General features: G+C 43.4%; 1 protein-coding gene and 1 pseudogene across 1 annotated transcript; one reads left to right on the forward strand and one right to left on the reverse strand.

Annotated features, from left to right (window-relative positions):
* Positions 1-1,007: 1,007 nt before the first annotated feature.
* Positions 1,008-8,328, forward strand: REXO2 (RNA exonuclease 2). Its single transcript, XM_050921847.1, has 7 exons — positions 1,008-1,169; positions 1,899-1,982; positions 2,976-3,053; positions 4,018-4,129; positions 4,946-5,054; positions 5,429-5,482; positions 7,899-8,328. Exons 1-7 carry the CDS (start codon positions 1,044-1,046, stop codon positions 8,026-8,028), a joined length of 693 nt encoding a protein of 230 aa, XP_050777804.1. The 5' UTR covers positions 1,008-1,043; the 3' UTR covers positions 8,029-8,328.
* A 653-nt stretch (positions 8,329-8,981) lies between these two features.
* On the reverse strand, positions 8,982-21,441 carry LOC127033586 (NXPE family member 1-like; annotated as a pseudogene).
* Between the last annotated feature and the right edge of the window lie 3,861 nt (positions 21,442-25,302).

Here is a 25,302-nt window from a genome sequence, read left to right on the forward strand (position 1 = left end):
TCCTGGTGCAGTGGTGTCCAGGTACTGTAATTAAGGCTGCAATTTAGTCATGGAGGTCACAGATTCTGTGACTTCCAAAGACCTCCGTGACGTCAGCCAGCGCCAGCTGGGAGCAGCAGGGTCCTTTGCTGCCTGCAGAGGCAGGGAGCTGCAGGGTACCTCGCTGCCCCAGGTGGTGGGAGCCCTCTGCAGCTGCAGGCAGCAGGCGGACCCCCCCACCCCGCTGCTCCTTGATGCCATGAGTGGCAGGGAGAATCGTAGGAGCTCCTGGCCACTGTGGGTGGCAAGTGGGATTTCCCACTGCTCAGAGCCACCAGCAGAAGGGGACCCTGGAGCTCCCAACCTGTCTACAGCTGCCCAGGTACCTCATTTTGTCATGGATATTTGTAGTAAAAGTCAGAGATAGAGCTTGGGCTTCCGTGAATTTTTCATTATTGACCATGACCTGTCCTTGACTTTTACTAAAAATATCTGTGACAAAAATCTTAGCCTTAACTATAATTCAAGTAAAGGACAACTAATCAGGTTTCTGATTGTCCCATTTACTTCACAGTGGCTCAGTCTATGAATTATTTTGTTATTTACTTTGTGTTTTATGGGAGAGCAGGGTATTGATGATGCGGCTGTGTACATGTGCAATATTAGAGGTCCCTGGCTTGAGGAAGTAAATGCAATTTACTTCTTTTAAATTATTTGTATTGTACTTAGGAGCCCCAGACATGGACTAGAACCTGCAAACTAAACAGACCTCAGTGTAAAATACTCTCCGTAGAGAGATGCTTGGGGCAGAAAAAAACTTAACCATCTGCCCCTAAGAGTAAGCAGCAGTACCCACGTGGACACATGGGACGTGTGGAGACTACAAGCCCCAGCATGCAGTGCTGTTCGGGAGGGGAGGTGAATATTGCTTCCTGTGATGCCCTGGGGTGACTACATTTCCCAGCAGGCCCCTGGCCAGACCCTGTCACAGGACTGAGTGAGGAGATGGCGCATGGGCGTCTGGGAATTGTAGTCTCCAGGTTGACACTTTGCGGCCTGTCGCGATGCGTGCTTGGTTTCTGGGCTCAGCCGGACGCCGGCTGCTGGCGGCACTGAGAGCCGGGGTCCCGGACGGAGCGGCCATGGCGGGGGGCAGCATGGGGCAGAGGATGGTCTGGGTGGATCTGGAGGTGAGGGGGCGCCTCGGGGCAGGGCACCCCCCGCTGGGGGGACGCAGGTGGGCTGTGAGGGATGTTTCCATGGGGATTGAGGGGGCAGGATTGGGGGAGGGGTCCCCCCCCGTCAGGCAGGGGCCGGGGGGAGGGGTCCCCCCTGTCAGGCAGGGGCCGGGGGGGTCGCACTTGGAGGGAGGGGTGCAAGGGAAAGCCAGGCTGGGTGTCAGGTGGAGATCCCTGCCCAGGGGCGGCACTGGCTGGCTGGACAGAGCGTAGGGAAACACACCTCAGAGACCAAGCCTGGGTCTGGGTCTGGGTCGGCTCCCTGCACTGACAGAGCCTTTCCCTCTCTTCGATCCCGCCAGGCTGTAGGCTGGCCTGCACTTCGCTGCTTCAGATGGCCGGGAAGCATCCCCTTCAGATTCAGGCCCTGGGGGTTCCAGCTGTCGAGGTCTCTCTTCTAGTTATGGCTGAGCAGTTCTGCTCTACATTCACTCTCCAAGTATTTGCACAGCCCACTGAGAAGCTTTGGAAAACTTCCTTTCCTTTCTTAGTTTGGCAAACGCTGATTATTTCCCTTCTACTGGTGATTGGAATCAGTGCAAAGCATTTGTGAAAAAACCCAAACATTACAGCAGTGTTAGCCCAACTCGGGGATTAAAACGTTGTTAAAACACACATTCCTTGCAAAGTATAAAACATAGCTCTTCTCTCTTCTTACAAGTGTTGCTTCTGCCTTTGCAGATGACCGGACTGGACATAGAGAAGGACCAGATCATTGAGATGGCTTGTCTCATAACTGATTCTGATTTAAACATTTTGGCTGAGGTAGGTTAGAGTTTGGTGTCAGTGTGTACTGGCATACATCTGATTACTAGCTCCTGGTACTGTTACTTTGTTATAATTGAAGGTTCATCTGCCCATTAAGTTAGAGTGGAATATTTTTATTTTTGATGTTTTGTGAACCATCTGGCTAACAAGCAGCCAGCGTGGTATGGGCCCTTTCATGAGTACAGTTTCCAGATGAGTGCAGCCTGTGGAATGGAATACAAGTCAAACAGCAATTTATAGTACACACTTTTGAGGTCTGTTTGGATTGTGGCTGTATGTAAAATCTTAGTGGCAGATATCCTGCATTCTTGAAAAACCTTGTTGACAGTGTAGCATGTCACTTTTTGGTACTGTAAGGTGTGCCAGCTGCTGACTCCAAAATGCCTGTTTTTAAGATGTGATTATAACATGGAAAATGTCCCTGTAAAATTGGAAGTATCTTACTGAACAGACCTGTGCTTCCTCTCTACACATTATGAGTCATATATTCTTGCTTTAGTGACAAGAATAAGGTTTCATTACTACTTAAAGCTGCAAAATAAACAGTGCTGGGAGAGGCAACTGGATTCAGTTCTGACTCATGGATCATCGCTTGTCAAATATTAAGTTCCAGTTACAGAATCCAATCAAATGTTGCATGAGCCTGAAAGAACCTGACTTGATATTCACATTCCAGATTGAGTTATCGACTGTGTAAGAGAGAACACTGCTATGCCTTTTCATTTGTAGACTAAGAAAACTTGATCTTAGAAGCCATTGAGAGACGAATTGGAACCACAGGCTACTATCCATACAGAATCACTTGATAGTTTATACCAGGTTGGGGAGGCATTTCCCACCACACAGTTGCTGTGCAGAGCAAGATTGGCAGCTTTCTTGTAATTTCCTTAAAGCTAGAGGTGTCAACAGGAGGTAGACAGATTCCTCTGATAAGCTTTAGAATTTTTTTTTTTTTTTTAGGATTTGATTACTATTTTTTATCATTAACAGGGTCCCAACCTGATTATAAACCAGCCGGATGAGTTGCTGGATGGCATGTCAGAATGGTGTAAAGAGCATCATGGGAAGGTAAAGGTTCTAGAGTAATAGTACTAGAATCACTGTTTCCTTGTAACTAGTAGCAACTTTATAATTTTTAATCTCAAAATTGTGTTAGGTGCTATATGAGCACTTTACAGACAGTTCCTGTTCTGAAGAGCTTACATTCTAAATGTAGATGATAAAAGGTGAGAGAAAGGAAATATCCCCATTTTATAGATCCAGTCCAGTGCCTTAGTCTGTTTCAGGTTAGTTTTGTGGTTATCTAAAGGTTTCAGAGTAGCAGCCATGTTAGTCAGTATCCGCAAAAAGAACAGGAATACTTGTGGCACCTTAGAGACTAACAAATTTATTTGAGCATAAGCTTTCATGGGCTACAGCCCACTTCTTCAGATGCATCGAAGCCCACGAAAGCTTATGCTCAAATAAATTTGTTAGTCTGTAAGGTGCCACAAGTACTCCTGCTCTTTTCGAGACTATCCAAAGGGCCTTAACAACCTTGACTTGCAGCAACTTTGAACAGGCCTTGAAAATTTTACTAGACACCTTCTAGCTAGAGAAATAAATCTATCAACAATGGCTGATGTGAAAGATAGTGAGGCCACCAGGGGCTGCTGCTTGGGGAAGCTCTGAGCAGCAGTGTGAAACTGACTTGATTCTTGGTAGTTCTACTGATGCTCACAGGGTGCTGGATTTAAGCAGCTATACTGACCAGCATCTTGTCTGGTTCACAATGCTATTATCTCTCCCTTAGCTAGGATTGAAGTGGATAAACACTGGTGCATTTGGTAAAATGTTAAGACCTTCCACAAGGTTAAATTTAAGAGTTAAGTTGTCATCTTTTTTAATGTTTCTGGGCATTAAATGTGCCATTAGTTGGTTACTGTTTCAGTTATTGATTTCTAGGTAACATTTGACTGCTACTTAAATATGCTAGAAGTATTTTTAAATAATGGTAAATATTTGATTGGTGATGGATGCCTCTTTCTTGCAGTCTGGCCTTACTAAGGCAGTGAAAGAAAGTACAATTTCATTGCAGCAAGCGGAGTATGAATTTCTGTCCTTTGTACGACAGCAAACGCCCCCCGGCCTCTGTCCTCTTGCAGGTAAAATGTGTACTTATATTTTTAATACTAATAAAATCAATCCTCCTTTCGTTCCCAGTGGGGCTTTGAAAAGCCTGTTAATGCACAATGCAGGAGTGATTTAGTCTCCCACCTGGAGATCTGCATGCAATCAGATTTCATTAAGCAGGGAAAGTTTAGCATTAGGTATCATCCATTCTATAAATTGCCTGAAGCAAATATTATGTATGGGTTTCTGAAAATCCCCATAGATCTGCAGGAAACTTAAATTCCTGTTACTAGCAATATTTCATTATCCATGTATGTCATTACTGGTGTGACTTAGTGTTGTTAGCCTTTTGTGAATGCAAAAGAAAAATAGGGAACTAACTGCAGATACAAATCCAATCAACCTCTAAGTGCTGCTATTCTGAATGTCCTGTTACTTGATGGTGACTCAGAACACTGGCTCAGAGAGGTCAGAAGGATGACCTGAGGAAAATATATTAAACAAACAGTAAAGCTTATTTACCCTTAGTGGAAAACCTGGTTGTTTGTGTAATATTTTTACTTTTATTGAAATAATTAGGTTTGTGACACAGAAATTGTAGAGGAAGTAATTGAAGAATTTAATGCAGAGAGATTATATAATTAAACCATACAGAAGTGCTCCCAGGATGGAGATCAGACAGAAGCCTTTAAAATCATATTTATTGGAACATGAGACCTATGACCTGACTGAAAACATTTAGAGGTCATATGTGATTCTCAGTCTGCATAGCCTACCTCTAGTTCAGATGTAATTCACTGTAGCTTTGTAAAGTCTTTGAAAGAAATATCTGTTTTGTCTTTTTCTAGGAAACTCTGTTCATGCAGATAAGAAATTTCTTGACAAATATATGCCTCAGTTCATGAGGCACCTTCATTACAGGATAATTGATGTGAGCACTGTCAAAGAACTTTGCAGGTAAATACCATACAAAGTTAGTGTAAAAAGATCTAAGGAGCTCTAGTTATATTTAACTAATTTTCTTCTAAAACAAGAGAGGAGGACAGCAGGGAAAGAGCCGTGTGCAGCCATTTAGTTCTTCTAGATATTCCACTTGGATCAAACAGAAAAAGGACAAGGACCTATTTACTGAACTGCATGCAGAGTGGGGAGGTGTTTAGCTCTCACATGGATTATATTATTTTGATGCTTATAACAGTAACTTTTCTGAATGACAGTGAAATTCAAATTTTTGCACTGAAGAGACATTTCCCATTGCAGCAAACCCAAAGAGACCTGTGACTATGTATTTAAGATGTATGGATTTAAAACTCAGTTTCTTCCATATACAGGCGCTGGTATCCAGAAGAATTTGAATTTGCACCAAAGAAGGTGGCTTCTCACAGGTGAGACTTCCACTGTTGCCTTTAATGTAGTACATTTGTCATATCTTTAAGCTACAGTACTCTCTTCTAGAATATGGAGCATAGCAATTTCTCTGAAAACCTGACATGTTAGTTCTATCGCCAATGGCACTGGAAGTCTGTGTAATTGTTCCTTGCCATATCCCTCTCTTTAAGGTCAGATTATGGCAAAAAAAAGTTACTCTGTAAAAATACAGAAAACAAAAGTAATTTATTATCCATTAATGACTCACTCAGTTTACTAAGCCAAGATATTTGTCCTGACAAATACATGTTCACAACACTTACATACCACAGTGCTGAGCATCTCAGAAAAAACTAAGATAGAACATTAAAAAGTTTTGTATTGAAGCAAAGCTGTTACCAGAGGACCAGTAGTGAAAGCAGAGGACTGGGAATTGGGAGATTGGGTTTGTGATGTATTGATGCCTGTTCCCCTATCTGTGAAGTGGGGTTAACCTTGATTTACCACCTAACTGTGTTCCGAGGCATAGTTAACATTGATAACTTGCTTTCAGGTCCTCAGATGAAAGGTGCCGTGTAGTAGAAAGTATTAACACTTTCTCTTAGATTGTAAGCTTTGCAGGCCCAGCACCATGAATCTGATCCAAAGTCCTGTGAAGTCTATGTGAGTTTTGCCATTGACCTCAATAGGGGCAGGATTGGTCCCCATGTTTTTCTGAATACTGTGCCTAGCACAGCGAGGCCTCAGTTCTGACTTAAGCCTCTGGGTACTATTGTAATATAAACATTTCCTTTGTTTGTTTATTTCATAAAGATCTGGAAAACTGAACTTGCCTGGCAGATTGTTGCTGCTATACAAAGTGGAGTAATAAAGCTCTATTGGCTCAACACGCGTGATGGCAGTTTGAACTCATTCCCACTGGGAAATGAAGCAACTATGACTTAGCATAAATAGAAAGCCAACAGGAACAGTACAGAGATGCCTTCCCCCTGGGCACATAACTACATTGGCAGATGGTCCCTTTTCCATCAAAAAGTTAAAATGAGCATAAGTTATTTTTACTGCTTAATTTTACTGCCTCTTGAAACCTCTCCTTTTTAGGATAAGGCACACTTCTTTCATGCAAGGATGGAGAATAGTTGTTGCTAATTGCATGGGAATCTTGGGAAAAAGGAGTAACTGAACCTTCAAGTACCTCTTTCCCTAGCGCTCTGATGCATGGGCTCTGTAAGATGGGCACATGAAGGCCCAGGGTTCAAAGGGAGCAGCCTGCATCATAGCCAGGCCTTTGCCTTCTAAAGCCTGGCATATTGCAGAGGGTGATTCCCAGCCATTCCATCCTACTGGTAAAGATTGGTGTTTAAAACTGTTGTGCATTAAAATACAAAGATGGCTAGGGAGATAATAGGTACATTTTGGTTACTGCTGATGCTTGCTGGATGCTGGCATGTTTTTGGCACAGTTTCAAGAAGCATTTGTTGGAATGAAACGTCATCACCAAGTAAAGATTGGCTGATGGTGCCCTGATTTCAGGAAGCAGTATCTTCTGCAATCTGGTATTTAGCTATGGCTTTACTTAGATTTTAGTGTGACCGGAATCTAGGTCTTGATTTGATTTTTTTGTTTGGTTTTTTTGTTTGATTTTTTGTTTGTTACTCAATACTGTTCTTGACAACTGTCCTTTTCTAATAATTATTATGGTACGTTAGAGGCCCTACCTGAAGTCATGGTCCATTTGTGCTAGGCACTGTACAAATACATAGTGAAAGCGTCTCTGCCCCAAAGAGTTACCTAGACCAGACAAAGGGTGGGAGGAGAAACAGAGAGGTACAGCAATTTTCTCAGGGTCTCACAGCAGCTAATTGGCCAAACCAGGAATAGAATCCGGGTCTCTTGAGTCCTTGTCTATTGTTAGGCATCTCAGACTAATACCAATACTTGTTTTAATAGCTGAAGTCATGCAGTGATTTAAAAAACAAAAGTGGGTAAACTAACCTTTTTGGTTTTCAGGCCAGGTAGTGTTAAATTCCATATTCATCAACGTGAACATGTTCAACTCAGTTTACCTGCCTTTACCCTCAGCTACACTAGAATCATAGGATTGGAAGGGACCTCTGGAGGTCATCTAGTCCAGTCCTCTGAAGTCATGGAATCTACTGGCTTGCTAGAGCTTGTGCTTTGCATAATAGCACAAACCAATAAGTAATGTGTTACTTCCTTTTATGCCTGTCCTGCCAAACTTTTATTGTTTCCTGTATTACTCAGTCTAGTGAAGGTGGTTTTATTACTGACAGATTTGTGCACGATATTTCTCAGTGGTCTACTTACTACTTTTTTTTTTTTTAACACAGTTTGGAATTTGCGAAATGCATCAGAATCCAAATTTAGCCTGAGTGTTTGTGCATTTTGAAATCTTCCTTAATTCTCTTGCAGAGCACTCGATGACATCAGGGAAAGCGTCAAAGAACTTCAGTTCTACAAAAATAGCATCTTCAAGAGGAAAACAGATGAAAAGAAAAGAAAGTTAATAGAAAATGGAGAAAGTGATAAAACTGTGAGCTGATCTTCCATCTCACAATGCCATTCTATAGTATCCACTGGATGTATCTCCTGTTGTTTTTCTGTTCACCAGTGTTTAAGGAAGAGGCTTCTTTCAGTTTCCTTGTTTTTTAATCATTAGGAAAGCAGCAGTAATTCAGACTTGGGTCTGTTTTAACATGTTAGAGCTGTGAATTTGCCATTTAAAGTCTCAGCAGCTCCTTTGTTTGTATGTACCAGGTCACTTTTGCTCTTTGATACATCTCTTCATTTACTTCTAGATGCATTCTTTTGTTACAAAATAAAGCCAGTTCTGCTGAAAGATTTTTTTTTACACCTTGTCTTTTCTTTTGCAGCAGCCTTGGTTATAAGACTTTGTATATAATGTTCATCTAAAAGGTGAGCAGCTGCCTTCAGATTCTCAAAATAAAATGTTATGGGAAATACATTGCATCCTACAGCAGCCATGTATGTGCGTGCGTAACAAGAATTCCTCTGTAAAATACACAGTGCCATTTGAAGACAGACTGAACATGTGCATCCCTTAATGTAGCCTGATGAGCCGTGGCCTTCTATGCTTGTGGTGTCAAAGGTATGATCAGCTTATCTCTTGACAGCTAATTCAAGTAACAAGCTCTTTTTAGTTCCATGGTGGACTTTTATCCACTTAACAAAACTCTCATGCAGGCAGCACTCTGTGCTCAAAGGATGCTAGGGAGGAACTGCACAGAAAGCTGATTTGTGATCAAGCAGATGAAATTTCAATATAAAAAAATATAAAGGCTGCAGGCCAGGAATGAAGTGCATTGGCATGATAAGCAGGTCAGCCTGTAATACTCATTTTAAAAGAATTTATGGTTAGAACATGTCCAGTTTTCACAGGCTGTTCCCGTGGCTAGGAAAGAGCTAAATGAGTCCATGGACTTCACTGCTCTTTGGATCAGGCACTGGAAGAGGATGCTGCTGCCATTTAACTTGTCAGCCTGACCACAAGTTCATGCTAACCCATAAATAAGCTAGGGTGTTATTTAACAGATGTATGTTAAACATATTCATTTGATTCCTTACAACATGATCTCGTGTGTGAACACTGGTTGTGGCATAGTCGATAGTCATAGCCCAGGAATCAGGGACACCAATGTTTAGATACTGAAAAACATCCTTCATTTCCAGGTATTGGCCATAGGCAGAGTCCCCAAATTGCTCTGGAGCTGTGCGTGTCTCGCTGGCACTCTCTGCTTTGATGATTAGTTTTAGGCTTCTAAAGAAGAGGTTAGGGCTTTGTGAACTTTAAGCACTCTTCTAATGGAAGTATCAAAGGAGAAGGATCTCAAATACTGGCCCAGAGCTATGACAGTCCCCTGCCAGTTTGTCAATTTCATGAGCAACGTATTTATTTTTTTAACTGTTTACTCATTGGTTCTGAGTGTGGGATGTCAATGTTGTTTTCCATTGAAATTGACTGTTTCAAGCCATGTCCACCCCAAGCAAAGTCCAAAGCTTCCCAGTCCATGGAGACCAAAATATTTAAGTGCTAATGGAGAAAAATAAACAGACTATCTTTAAATTATTAAGAAAATAAATAACTGCAGCTTTCACTCCATGCATGAATGTACCAAATTAGAGTCTCTGTACTCTCCTATGTTCTTTCTAGATTTGGTGGTTTTGTTTCATGGTTTGGTGCAAACTCTTCCTTCTGTTTCAATTCGCAAATTCTTACTTTGCCTCCAAATTTTGCTTTGAGTTCCATATCTGTATTATTTGTATTATGGTAGCTCCCAATCAAGATCAAGCCCTGCTATGCTAAACTCATGCTCAGTAAATGAAACTTACTTGAAACCACAAGGTCACAGACTCCAGTTGACATATGCCTTGTTCATTCTCGGTTTACTCAAGGTGAGCCACTTTTAACAACATTTTGAGTGGGCCTGGTCTGATTTCAAGTTTCTCTTGAAATTCCTAAGCAGATGCGTTTGTCATGCTTTTGAATTCTCTACTGAACAAGTCACATACCTTTACTGATACATAAATGTACATTAAGTATGGTAAAATTGGTCACTTAAAATTAGTAATGGAAAGTAAAATAAATATTCCTTAGCCAAGTGTTTTGCTATTCAAAGGAAATGTAAACAGGGTAAAACAAAAGCTACCGCTTACCAGAAAGCAGACGCCTAACAAATTCAATGCTATTAGACAAGGAAAAGAGCCACTGCTGTATCTTTGATTCTAAGAAAACAGAGCGTGATATCATTTAACCTAATAATCGTTTAACCTAGTGTTTGCGAAATACTCGATCCAGTAATACTGTTGCATCTCCCATAAAGTAAGTCAGTTTTTTTCTTCAAACAACTATTAATTTGAGCCCTAGTTGTGACGTTTAGATATGTTGCAGAAAGCAGGCTTCCACCTGTTTGCCTGATAAAGCCACTGGGGAAAGGGGATCTCCTTCTAATCTGGCATTTTTCACTTGATAATATCTTGCTGACTGACAAAATGAGTGACACATGTCAGCAGGTCATGTCTATGGTTGAAAATAGGCATTAATAAGATAATTTTATTGGCAGTACAATCCCTAGCACCTTCCTTTGTCTACACAGAAGTCTTACAAATGAGAAAACCCCATGAAGTTGTAGATATTAGCCACCGGAGGGAGACCCATTCAATGTGTGACTGTAACAAAAGAACATTAGTAAAAACAGTTGATTCAAGCATTTATGTAAAGGTTACTGCGTATACATTCACTTAGATCACACTATAACTCAGCCTTTGTGCCAAGGTTCATGAGATGGAACCGTCAGAGCAGGGGAATGGAAGTCAGGACTCCCAGATCGTATTTGCAGTTACTGATTTCTTGATAAGTCGCTTTCGGACAACACTTTTGAACTTGAATGGCTAAAATGAGGCAACCTTCCTGCAGAAAATGTGGCTTGGTTTCAAGAGCTGCTGAGCACACATAGGGACTGGAATCAGAGCCCCTGAAAAATCAAACCACTTATTTAGGTGACTAACTTGAGGCACTTAAAAGTTTGCAAATATTGGCCTTAACCTCTTTGTCAATCTGTTGCCACATTTGCAAAATGAGTATTAACCCATCACACAAGGCTTAATGTTTGTAAAGAGCTCTGGAGACGTATAAAGTTACTGATCAGTGGTTATTCTACTGCTTGTGTCAAATACAGAGGTGGGGGCGTTTCACTGGTGTGCAGGATTCTTAGAAAAATAGAAGTTAAAGACAGACAAGATCTCACTCTTTGTAGGAATTTATAACTTGCTCATTTCCAGATTATCCAGGCACTGTCTGACCTGGTAGGACATGCAGGCTAGCTAGATTGCTAGTCACGTGCAGAATAGGAAGCTGAGAGTGGCTTTCTGTATTCCCTTATCTACATGCATGGTTTCCACTTGCACACTTAGATTTCCCACCCCCTTTTCCAATTCCATTTATTGAATGTGATTTTTGCCATTACTCCTGGCATATGCAAATGGATGGCTTAGGCCCCAACCCTCCAAAAATGTATGCACATGCTTACCAGACTTCAAAGGGATTATTTATTGCCTAAAGGTTTTTTGTTTTAAGGATCAAGTGCTTAGAAAGCAGTAGGTTCACTACTCTACAAAGATAAAATAATTTTAAAAACCCTATATGTGCACCATATGGTCATATTTATTTGATAATTTAAGCACTGGTTAATCTGAGTATTTGTTTAATTTACTCAAACCCTCAGGAATCAAGTAACTTGTTTTCAAAATAATATATCGTCCCCCTTTAATATGAACATTTGGGGGATTAGTATGGTCATTGGCTCTGGGAAGTTGCTATGCACTTAGTAAGGAAAGACTAAACTGTGAAAAGAAGAAAAACTGTTCCAGGAAAACTGCTGTAATGTTAATCGATGACTATGACTAAAAGTTGTCTTATGCAGACTGGGCTAGTGGAATTGTAGGCCCTAGCATGTGTTATGATCTGTCTCTGGGAGGTCTGTTGTTAACAAGACAAGCCACTTAGTGAGTAAAAGGGATGGTCACACCTAAACTCTGAAGGAATTGCACGATCAAATTATTTGTATTAACTCTTAGTACTCATATCAATCAGCCCCACGGAGACGTCCAACTGACCCACGCACCCTTTTCGCAGGTTTGGCTCAAGGTTCAACAGACTGCCTTATGGCAAGTAGACTGGCTGCTTGAATCAAAATGGGACATTGTATGCAGGGACTTGGAGCCTCTACCAGCCATGCCTCAGTATTAGGGTCACCAGATACCCTGATTTTATCGGGACAGTGCCGATATTTTGGGCTTTATCTTATATAGGTGCCTATTACCACCCACCGCCTGTCCCAATTTTTCATGCTTGCTATCTGGTCACCCTACTCAGTATAGAAGATGGGTCAACTTGCAGCCATCTCCATTTCATACAGAACAAGTCTTTAGGCTCTTAGCACAACAGTGCAGCAGTTGATTGGCAGAGTCTTGCGTGACGCCTGTTCTACCACATGGTTAATCTGAAGGATGGTCATGTTCCACCTTGATTCCCCTGACAGTACTCTGGCACTGCAATATACACCTCCAAATATGCACTGACAGTGTAAGCCGACAGCTCACTCATCTGTTTATTGCATTTGCTGTACAGTGTTTAGAGTTGTTCCTGGAACACATTCCACGGAAGCGAAGCTGCACGTTACCACATGACATCAGTTTGTTTGGAGTGCAGCATTCCTGGGCCGTTAGGGAACTGTTTCTCTTCCTTTCCAAATCCATAAAACAATAGAAGTGAAATAAGGACAAGCGTTAAGGGCTGAAAAGCATGCTGCTACTTGAACTTCTTGTCCAGAGCTTTGTTAGTCAATTTGGCAGCATAAACAGCACTAAACTAAAGACCAAACAGATTCTGTTAGTGGCATACCACTAGCTGCTAATATTTGAGACGACTCAGAGGAAGGGGGGTGTGTCCAGCTGTTAGTCCAGGGCTGCCCAGAAGATTCAAGGGGCCTGGGGTCTTCCCAGCCACCAAATTGCCACCGAAGACCCGGCACTTTGGCTGCGAGTCCTGGGGCGGAAGGACCCACCACCACGGGTCTTCTGGGCATTTCAGCGGTAGGTCCCGGAGTGGAAGGACCCCCTGCTGCCGAATTACCGCCAAAGACCCGGAGTGGAAGAAGCTCTGGGGGCGTGGGCCCTGAGAGAGTTTTCCGGGGCCCCCGGAGCAAGTGAAGGACCCTGCTCCAGGGCCCCCAAAAAACTCTCGTGGGGGCCCCTGTGGGGCCCCGGGGCAAATTGCCCCACTTGCCCCCCCCCCACCTCGGCAGCCTAGCTTTAGTCTGGGATACAGGAGACCCACTTTCGAGTTCACCACAGACTTTCCGTGCAAGTTTGGCCAAATCATTTAGTCTCTGTTCCCCATCTGTAAACAAGGACACTAGCACTTCCTTTTCCTGTCGGGTGTGGTGAGGATAAATATGGTACATATGTTTAGAATGGCAATATTTCAGGTTTTCAGCACAACAGAGGGGAATTAATGTACTTTGTCCTGGATCGGATCTATTTATTCACTACCATAGAAAGGCTGCGAGGATGCTTGCTTATACATTTTTTCACCGATCTCCTCTCTTTCAAAGACTGCCACTAAAGCTAGAAAGAGAAGATAATAACCACCACTAAAGCTAGAAAGAGAAGATAATAACCACTAATTCTTCCAGCCAGTCTGAATCTTAGAACTGGTGAAGACATTGGCTTAACAGAAGCTGGGGGGAAAAAACTCCAGTATATTACAGTGATATCTTTAATCTGATTCTTTTTGTAGTGAGTAAATTGCGTCATTGCTAATCATTATTAAATCTTTGAAATTGTGATGATTTTTATTTTTTTTGTTTTTGTTTTTACACAAATTTCAAACTTTTCCATATTTTTTGATTAACTTTCAAAGTATCAACTTTTTTGGGGGGGGGAGATTATTTAGGGGGGGCTGAAGGGGTTTGGTGAAATTTCCCTTTGTCCTCCCAACCAGCTCGAATCAAGTGCTCCATTCTCAAGTTAGGCCTGTTTTTCATTTTAGATAAATATCAGATACCACATGTACATTAAAACACATTGATTTGGTTCCCAACCACATGATCTGGTGGGTGAAATTTGTGGCATATGCTGTAGTCATAGACCAGGCATCAATGATACCCACCTTAAGACCCTGAAAAACGGCCGGTGTAGCCATGTAGGCAAACTAGGCGGCCACCTAGGGCACCTAGTGGTTGAGGGCACCTAAAAGCCTGCTCAGGTGAGGAGGTGGAGTGGAGGTGAGCTGGGGCGGGGGTCGCAGGGAGAGCCGCCTGCAATAACAGAGGGGCACACAGGGGAACCACTATCCAACCAAGATCACATCCGCTCTGCCTCCTCTGCTGAGCACACAGCCCCCACTCTAGGTCTCCTCCAGTCGGCGCCACAAGCCTGGGAGGGGAGAATTAGAGCCATGCCGGCGTGCTCAGCGGAGGAGAGCCGGGGTGGGCTCCCTGGGCGGGGTTAGCTGCTGCGAGGGGGAGGCTCCCCGGGTGGGGTTAGCTGCTGCAGATGTGGGGCTCCCCAGGCGGGGTTAGCTGTCGCGGTGAGGGGAGTCTCCCCGGGCAAGGTTAGCTGCTATGCGGGGGGTGGGGGCAGGGTTGAGTCTCCCCGGGCGGGGTTAGCTGTCACCGGGGGAGGGGGGAGTCTCCCTGGGAGGGGTTAGCTGCCGCAGAGGGGGTGAGTCTCCCCAGGCAAGTTTAGCTGCCACGGAGGCAGGGTCTCCCCGGGCGGGGTTAGCTGCTATGGGGGGAGTCTCCCCGGGCGGGGTTAGCTGCTGTGGAGGCAGGGTCTCTCTGGGCGGGGTTAGCTGCTGTGGAGGCAGGGTCTCTCTGGGTGGGGTTAGCTGCCGCGTAGGGGTAGCTGCTGTGGGGGGGAAGGCTCCCTGGGCAGCAGGGGGTGGCAGGCCCCTCTGGGTGGGGGGCTGGGTTAGCTGCCACGGTGGGGCAAGGTTAGCTGGCTGGGGGGGTGGCGCAAGGTGGAAGTTTCGCCTAGGGCGCGAAACTTTCTTGCACCGGCCCTGCTGAGAAATGTCTGTCATTGCCATATATTGGACATATTCATGAATGTCACTGTATTGCTCCATGTCTATGTGCGTCTCCCTGGTATTTTCTGCTTTGATGATTGCTTTTGGGTCAGGGATCTAAGTAGAAGGCGTGGGATGGCTTTGTGAACATCAATCACCCTCCCGACTCCACTTCAGGAGGCCTACTTCCCTTCCTGTCAGAGACTAACAGAGTAATCACCCATATTATAAGGTACCACAAAGCATTTCCCATGCAAGCCTATTTTATTCTTAGGTAAAAGCACTACAGAGAAAACACACAAAAACATCAAAGAACACAGTACACACTAGCTCATAAGTTTTCTAGAGCTCACCTACCTCTAACCTGGGCTCTGGCATGAGCAGTCCTTCTAAGCCCCACTCAAGGGGCTTCCTTGTGGGTTCAAAGTCCTCACAGCTTCAGCGCTGAACAAGCAGCCTCACAGGTTTAGCCTCCCCTTCCTAAGGTTCTGGGGACTTTCAGCTAGGGCTTCCAAGAACAGATAATTAGCATGCAATTGGTTTTCCTCTCCAGGGCATAGCTTAAAAAAGGATGCATTTGAAGTGAGTCATTTGCATTCCTCTCACCTCCAGATATTTCCTAGGGAATCTACCTTATATGCATTTCCCCAAAGAGTCCTTTGCGGTTCCTAACGTTTACATTAGTCAAGTTACATACAATCCTACAACAGCTCAAACAATTGTATTTTTAACACACTGGACCCAAAGTTATTATACCTAGTTCACTAGGTTTAACTTAATTCAACAAATTTTATCTTAATTCTGTAACCTTTGTCCCGGACATTGCAGCATATGGCCAGTCTGTCACTCCTAGAACACTCTGTGACCAGGGCTCGTAGGTGCTACCTCAACACGAATAATAATTATAACAATCCTCCACTTCTAGACTGGCCTCAGTGAGCTACACTTATTTACACCAGCGGCAGACCTGATCTTTGTGCTAGAACAATGTTGGATTGGGTCAGAAAAGTGACATTATAAAAATGTTTGTACCTTTTTCAGCACATCTGTGCCACATGTCTCTTATGTTACCGACAAAAACAAGCTTTTACTAGCACTATCAAGACCTGCACTACCTTTCACATCATCAGAGCTGTCAGCTAAGTTCTAAGTGAAGAATCTATCACTGGTGATGAGCAAGGTAGCTTTGTAAATCTCAGGCTCAGCTCACAGAGCTGGTCAGAAAAAAAAATTATTTTTGACGTGTGAACAGAGTAAATATGTGAAAATCACTGAAAGAAAATATATGCGGAACCCCATCCTGTTATTTTTCAGAGGAAATCAGCACTTTAGAGTGTTGCAACACGCACTATTGTAACACGAGGTGCTGATTTGAGACTCCTGGAATTACAAGAACAGGGAAAGATTGTCAACCTTAACTTCCCATGCAGAACAAAAACCTGTCACTTATATGCTAATGCTGCATAAGCAGCATACGTTTTACATACTGAACTTTTATGAGATCATGTATTGACTTACATGAATTAATCTAAAAATGGCTTTTCACATATCACTGTCCTCATGAATCTGTAATACAACATATAAATGTAATCTGCTAAGCACAGGAAGCAAAAGTCAGATTATTTCTATCTGGGTGATATTCTTCATTTTAATGAGACATCTGGGATTATTCCCCTGCCTGCACAATTCCCATTAACATTTATACAGACACTGACTGGACAGCCGGTGCTGCTACTAGGAAATCTACATCAGACCAGAATTTGGGATCTAAGAAGCTTTGTTCAATATAGACCATGCTAAGTGGCTGTTATGAAGCATTTCATTTCTGAAGGTAGCTGGAATGACTCTTCTGAGTCCCCTGACCAAACACAATCTGTCCGCCACAAGTCTTGTCTTTTCAATCTATCACACAAATCTTAAGGTCCAAATCAGCCACCCTTTGCAGGCAATACAGCTTCAAAAACTATCTGAAGGGCTGGGAAACAGTGGTAAGTCTCTAGCCCTTCAGTTCTTCCTCTAAATCTACCACACATGAAAAGGAGGCAGGTGTGTGCAGTGTTCAAGGCAGTCGTCCGTAGCTGCTTCCTGCGCTGAAGAGGCAAATCTGGAAAGGAAACCTCCCATATGACTGATGTTCTGCTGCGAAGAGTGGCGAAAAGTCAAGCGCAAATTCTCCTAATTGGTCAGCTTTGCAGGATTAGCGGGGATCTAAGCATCACTGAAGTCTGGTCTCTGTTTAAGAAGATCCACTGATACACAGGTCTACTGGAATAACAGGGCTATGGTTTAGGAGTAACCTGTATTGGAGCTGCTTCGTGGTAATTAAGGCCTGGAAGAACAAGGGATCAGACTAAGATACACTTTCAGAGCTACCTTAGGAAGGACCCAGGCCTGGAATTAGAAAGCTGAGGTCAGGATTGAGGTGCTCTGGCTAAGTGAAGTGGCTTTCACATCAGCTGCTTACTTGATACATAGCCCTAGGCAGTGTCATCACTCAGTCCCTCATTTTAATGAATCTCCTAGTCACATAATAAGCTTTGACAAAGAGCCCTGCTTCTCCTACCAGAGAATCTGAGTAAACGGTTCCATTGCTCACCCTCCTGGAGGGGATATAACTGAATCCATCTTAATGGACCAAAAGCTGCTCTCATCCAACCTACATTTACTCTAGTATTATCTTATTGGTTTCAGTGGAGTTCCCCTGGGTCTACACTAATGTAAATGAGATCAGAATCAGCCCCCGTGAGTGTTTGCTTCCTTTTACCCTGCAGGAAGGCAAAATCTGGTGTCAATGCATTTCACTCGCCCCTTAGCACAGTAAATTCCTCAGAGCAGGGGCTCATCTTTTGCACTTCTCTGTAAAGGGCCAGGCAAGCCTATTATGGGCAATATGGTAGCATCCAGAGGCCCCAGTTTGGAGCAGGCCCCCATTTTTCTAGGTACCATACAAACATATAAGACAGTATCTGCCTCAAAGAGCTTATGGTCTAAATAAGGTCAAGCCATGGCTCTGGGAGTGCCATGCCAAGAGGGCTGGTTAAAAACAAGGGTGCATAGATTAGCTGGCTTTAGTTTTTATTCTTGCTTGTTTGATTTCTGTATGAACTGAGCAGGAGATTTTTAAATGGCTCTCCAACAAGCCACACCTGACTGGCATCATTAGGCAGTTTAACTACAGGCAATATGGTAGAGCTAGAGCTGCTGTGATAGTTCCTTTAGAAACAATCTAATATTTGACTTTTTACTCCACGTTCCTGCATGTGTTTCTCAGGCAATTTTCCTTTTTTGGCCATTGAAAGCAGCAGTACTCCGGAGAAACTCCTCTCCTAGTTGTATATTCAGGTCTGTTCTCTGTATAATTGGGGAACAATCATGGTGGATGGGAGGAAGGAAGAATCTTGTGTTAATCTCTCAAGAGCCTTACAATAGTCCTAGGGCATGTAAGAGTTGGATAATATTTCTTTAAATGGTTTATGAGACCTCTGTGTTCTAGGTTTTAGAAACCAGGCAAAGCACCAGTGTGTTTATGTGGCTAGGCCTCAGTAGCTTGCATGTATTAAGTAAATGTGGTGATTTGGAACCCCTGTGTTTCCCTGCAGTTTCTACCTATTATGCTAAATAAAGAGCCAAAGATACAAAAGTTCTAATCCTGAAAATTGGTCTATGACCATGAGGCACCTTGCAAGATGAAGCAAGATCTGAAACCTTTCTTATCTGAAGGAACAAGCTAGAATGCTTTCATTTCCCCCCCCCTCCTATGTTTCTCCACCACACACCCTAACTGGTTAGGCTGGTTAAAGAGAGAGAGAGAGAGAGGGTACAGACTTCTTTTTCCCAGCATTTAAGAGCCCTTATCCCCAGCTGTTCTTTCTTGCCTAGATCCCTTTCTTTAACTGGTACAATTTTTCAATTGCAAGAACTGTGTTCATTTTACCCACCCCACACCACCAAACAAAAAGTGTGTGTGGAAGGCAGTCTATTTATAGACTAATTTCCCTCCGAAACCAGTGGGTCTATCAGAAGGGGGCAGGGCTGGTTAGAGTAGGCTATATAGTTCTGGCCATGTTAGTAACCAGTCCAGCTTAGATTACTTATTCCAGGTTGGCTGAGGGCTGATTGAAATACTAGACCTTTGCAGGTATTGTGAGTCTGGTGAGCTACAGAACCCCTTTCCCCAGCTCTTAAAAATTTAGGAAGGTGCAGGGAAAGGTATGACTCCCCCACAACTCAGTGAGCTGAACAGACCCTGGAGAAACTGCTCTTAAGAGGGAAAACCTACCTCTTTGGGAGCAAATCCAGTGAGCCTGCTTCCTTCTTTAGGGCCAAGGATACTGTGGGTCTGGGCATGGGAACAGGTGCCTCTCAGAATGGCTGTGACTGGGAGAGAATAGCTAGCAGAGAGCAGGTATCTGAGAGGCTACTGTGCAGTGAGAGTAGGGATGCAAGATGGCTCCTCCATGTGGGTGAGGAAAGCAGTGTAGGCTGAGGAGTGGCATAGACACACATGTACTGGAGAAGCTATCACAGCTTAGGTGAGGAAGAACTTAATTCAGAAGTAACCCTGCTTAACAGTACGGGGTGGCCGGATGAAAACTGGGGAGGGTTCTTATGACTAGGCACATCCCTGGCAGGGCAGTAGGCAGAATCTGAGGGGATAGGAGATGTTTGATGGCTACAGAACCATCACACTGCAGCAGCAGGATTGTCTGGATGAGCCAGTCTTCTGGTGCTCATTAAAGGGAGAGGAGCTCTGAATGAGCCATTCAGTTGCTGGGTGGGGCTACTGCAGGTGACATTCCCCTTTGTAGTTCAGGGTACCTACAGCTGTTGCCTTTCTGGGGCTGACCTGTGTCTCTCTTCCTTCTGAGCAGTCAATTCCCAGGCTGTACAGGTCCCTGCCTTCACTATGTATTTCCCTATGAAGACAGTCTGCCTAAACAGGCCTGCTTGCTTTCTCTTCAGAGACTGAGCACAGGGGGTTTGGGCAGATATAAGTTACTACACAGTTCTTTCTAAGCAAGCCTACTTTACAATGCTTTTCATCTTAAGAACAGAGAAAACACTAAGAACCTACATGCAGGCTAATACTCTTACCAGACTTCAGCCCAGCTCAGACAGGGGATCTGGCAGGATAAATCCTTCAACAGCTCCCTCCATCTTAGGGGTTTCCTTGTGGTAACAAGTTAATCACAGCTTCAGTTCAGAACAAGCAACCAGTCTGGAGCCTCAGTGGGCCCTGGCCTAAGGATTGGGACCCACCATGGATCAGCAGTCTTGTCCATTGGCTGGGTCAGGAAGAGGGCCCTAAGCCAGTCTAAACACAGGTTATTTATCCTAGAGTCTCTGCTGGAGAATTCAGGTTGAACTAGTATACGCATCTCTCTCTAGGAAGTGGTCTCAGAGGCTGATAATGGGGGAGGTTCATTAGCATCCCTCGTCCCTGCTGGAAAAGGTACATACAATGCCCCAACCCCACATACACATTTTGACTACAATATACCCCAAAGGTATGAATCCTAATTTGATACATTTAGATTTAAATGCTTAAGTACCTGTAAATCTGGCCCCAAGGCACTGTTGGAAATGGGACTTAGGCTCCTGAATCAGCTGAGGGCTCTTTTGAAAATTGTACTCACTGTGGCCAAGTTACTGGCTTTAAGGTTCACAAATAGTTTCTCAGCCTTGATGAAGGGACAGTCTGTGATCTCAGGAACCAGAAGAGAATGCAAATAGCTTGACCACATGAGCTCTTCAGCAGGATTTCCAGAACAAAATGGTTTCAAACTTTGAATAAGTTTTCAATATCTGAACTGGCTCTCAAAACCCTTTGAGGTTTCCCCCATCAGTATCTCCTGCACTGTCAAAAGCCTCATTCCCACAGAATCTAAAACAAGATCTCCTAGCCCCACTCAGGCATTACTTACCGCCTCCATTTGCAAAGCGTTTCAAAGGATTAGCTGCGCTGATCTCACCAACTCCTAAACCCTCTCCAAGCCTTTGAAAATGCAGTGAATTATTTTCTAATATAAATACCTGTTAGAGGCCCTTTTTCAAGACGCTGAGATATGAATCTGGCTTTTTGCTGTCTTCAGGTAGGTAAAAGCCTCATAAGACTCATTGTTAGGTTTAATACAGGAGAACCCCTCTGGATCTCTTGGGTCTAGCCATTGACATAATACAGTCTTTGTAGTTAGATTAAGACCACATTCAGTGTGAACAGCCAAAGTTCTACCGGCAATCAGGACCACGAAAGGTATTTTTTTCATACCCTTTCATCCATGCTCTCTGCAGGACAGAAATTGTCCTTTCCTGGGGGTGGATGAGCAAGAGGGAAACTGCAACTCTGCCCTCCCAAAATCAAGTGAAATTAACCAATTGTTATAATTGTCAGTGTGTTCAGACACTCTGGCCTGGAGAAATATATTCTTGCTCACAACCAATCTGCTCCATATTTCTTCCTTTTGCCTAAGCAATCATACAGATTAAGTCAATAATTAAGAGGTTTCCAACACAGTAGGCGGTGATGTGGTTTAATACAACAGCCATGCTCTGCTTAGCATGTCAGGGAAAGAGAGATGAGATATTAGTCCATCCATTTTCTTGAGGACATCCTTTAGTTCCTGTTCTGTTTCCATCAGTCAGATTGAAGACTGCAATGCACAATGCATCATACTTCCATGGCCAGCTCAGATTCCCATTGAACTTGATGGCAAAAACCTCTATTAACTTAAATGGCAGCAAGATTTACTGCCAAGCTTCCCTGTGACATAACTACTTCTCATAACACAAGAACTAGGGGATCACCAAATGAAATTAATAGGCAGCAGGTTTAAAACAAAAGTATTTCTTTACACAATGCACAGTCAACCTGTGAAACTCCTTCCCAGAGGATTTATGAAGGCCAAGACCATAACAGGGTGCAAAAAAGAACTAGATAAATTCATGGAGGAGAGGTCCATCAATAGCTATTAGCCAGGATGGGCAGGGATGGTGTCCCTAGAGTCTGTTTGCCAGAAGCTGGGAATGGGCGACAGGGGATGGATCACTTGATGATCATCTGTTCTGTTCATTCCCTCTGGGGCACCTGGCCCCTGTGGATAGACAGGATACTGGGCTAGATGGACCTTTGGTCTGACCCAGTAGGGCCATTCTTATGTTCTTCTTATGCTGCATGTTGACCTCTAAAGTTGGTAAACTCAGGTGTGTAACAGGAAAAATAATTAAAACGAGAAATTATATTTGGAGGTCTCAGGGTCAGAAGGTGCCATGCTGATTATCTAGTCTGACCTCCTGGATAGCCCAGGCCAGAGTCCTTCATTCAGTGATTCCTGCAGTGGAGGGAATTTCTCCTTCTGCTCCAGCAGTAAATACTGTTGAGCCCAATAACTTCTGGTTGAACTAGAACATCTCTCTTAGGAAGATATGTGGTATCTATTTAAAGACTCCAAATGACGGTGACTTTACTACTTCCCTGGATAAGTTGTTTCTGGGTTTAATTGCTCTCACTTCTATCTTTTTCCAATTTGATTTTTTTCTAATTTAATCTTCCAGTTCCAGGATCTTGCTACACCATTGTCTTCTAGCTTAAAGACTCCCTTCATATCAGATATGTTCTCCCTGTTTAGGGGCTTCTAAACTGTGTGATCAGTTCACCTTGCTAAAAAAAAGAGTAAATGCGATGGAGTCCTCATTGCTTTTATGAGTTATGCCCCCATTTATTCTTTCCTGAAAAACAGTAATGGTTTTAAATCAACATCACCAAAAGGAATCACTGGAATTAATTAAGCCATAGGCTCTCACCACAGAGGTTCCACTGTGAGATAATTGACCAGAAAGCACGTTATTTATCATGTACTGAAGAAGAAGGCACATAAAGCCTTCAAGCTCACTTTTCTCTCGGAGAAATGACCTGCATAGGGATTGTTGTGATCACAGCACATCATTAACATGATTAAGCCAATGTAAATATTTTGAAGCGCTAAAAATGTTTTCATGGTGTGCAAATATCCTGCCGAGTAACACGAGGAGCAATCAAAGCTAAACCTTGACTGGTTCTTGTAGTACTCCAATTGTGGGATATCTCACCTGAGGTGTGGGTGGAGTACCAGGGAACACCGTGGTGCTACAGTGGGCAATGGTGAGGGTCTTCTTCCTTCTGTGCTAGTCCTGACTCAATAACACAGGGTGGTACAGGGGCACTGTGCTATGGGGAATTCACTCGGCATGTAAAACTAAGGTTGTGAAGACAGGCTTTTCTATCAGCACAATGGGTAAAATTTTCATAAGCACCTAAGTAATTTCAAAGCACTTCTTAAATTTTTCATCAAAACCAGACACATTAATCCCAGGGTCTGTTTCAAATTCCAGTTCACAAACTGGTCATTATATTCTGTAATGTAACTTCCTGGTGTTTCAATAGACTTCCACTCCTATCTTAACATGCTGTATATTGTTCCTACTTGCTTTTAACAAGCTGCTGTCTTTCATTCCAGATGCGGCAGCATTTCAGTGGACGGTAAACTGATCATTATGTATAGTTTGTATTGCAACTTGTTAGGATATTTACCATTCTAATGACACATGGCTCCTTCTCTCACTCAGAATAACAAAACTACACACATTTATTTATATATATAATGGTCTGATTAATTGACTCTAACTAATCTCAACTAGGTTTTCACAACTGTGCCTTGGTGCCTGAGTGCCTAGGGTAGAGTGAGGAGTTTATTGCTGTAGGAGTGGGGAAGATGAGCATGTCATGTTCCAGAGCTGGAAGGGCATCCCTGAGGGAGCAGAAGGATTCTGCAGCAGGGAGGGGGTTTGGATTGGAGTCATGGCGAGAGGGGAAGGGACGTGATCTAGGGGTGCTGGTAATTGCAAGGAGGAAGGGTGAGCTCTGCTATACAGTTCATTCTGAACGAGGTTAGCGCCTCCAAATGGGAATCTCTTGACCCAACCTAAAAACTGCAGGAAAGGGTTTTACAGGACAGGTGCAAAGTGAGGCTCTGTAACGGCTTTCTCTTGCCCAAACTCCTTGGGGAACTCTGTTGCTAAGTTTTTTGTCATATGATGAGGTCCTCTGCCCTGACAACCTAGCACTCAACAAGCTGTAGGGAACTAGGTTCTGGAGCTCCTGTCCTTCCTTCCATAATTATTTCCAGGGAGACACCAACTTCTCTTTCCCCTTTCTTCCCTTCTTTTGTGTTGGGGTTCATACAGTGTTCCAGAATGCTGCTCTTCTGCTCTCCCCCAGCACCCTAACTCTATTGGCTAAAGATGAGCTGAGCAAAGCACATGTTCACTTGGTTCTTGGGGTGAATTTTTGTAAGGGCGGTGACTTGCCCTGATATTTTTGGCTTAACATTTCACCTCCTGCCACCGTTGGGCAGAACAGCATATGTGGCCGGTGGCTAAGGCTGCACAGTGTGGCGTAAACATAATTATAAAGGTGCTGTATAAATGCTTGCCAAAATCTTGAGAAGTGATTAGCAGTTTGGGGTTCCCAACTTGAGACTCGTTGGCTGGAATCTGAAGTGGGACAAATTCAGGCCATTGGAATAATTAAGCTGGGGATATGATGGATTCTTCATCACTTGAAGTCTTTAAATCAAGGCTGGATGCCTTTCTAAAAGATCTGAGAGCATTTCTGGCCTTGATGAAGAAATCACTGGGTGAAGTTCTCTGGCCTGGATTATACAGGAGGTCGGACTAGATGATCATAATGGTCCCTTCTGACCTCATGAATCTATGAGAACCTAAAAGGGCCTGATTTTCAAAAGGTGCTGAACATCCATCCCCTGAAAATCAGGCTCTTTGAAAATGTCTTAAGCTGAGCTCCTGAAAATTGAGGCATCTGAAATCCCTAGTCACTTTCGAAAACCTTAGCTGTGTGCTGTTATTTCCAGATGAAACAAAATCAAGGTCAGTAGAAGATTTACATGTTTCTTCACTTCCTTTGAGATATAAGATTTAATTCATCTCCTTATCACTGAGTCTCTCAAAGAAAGGTTAATTTCATAGGTAAAGATTTCAAATAGTAACTTAGCAAAAAACAAAACAAAACAACTAAAAACACTTTTTTGTAGATTCAGCCCCAACTTTTTAAAGTTTATTTCTCAATTGAATTTCAAAGGATTCTGAATTCTTCTTGCTTATCAGTCCCAGAAACCTTTGTGATCTTGCAGTTTGTGCATTACCTGGTTGTAGCAATGGCTAAGATGCAGATAC

This window comes from Gopherus flavomarginatus, chromosome 13 (genome assembly GCF_025201925.1).
Source record: "Gopherus flavomarginatus isolate rGopFla2 chromosome 13, rGopFla2.mat.asm, whole genome shotgun sequence".
Taxonomy (NCBI): Eukaryota; Metazoa; Chordata; order Testudines; family Testudinidae; genus Gopherus; species Gopherus flavomarginatus.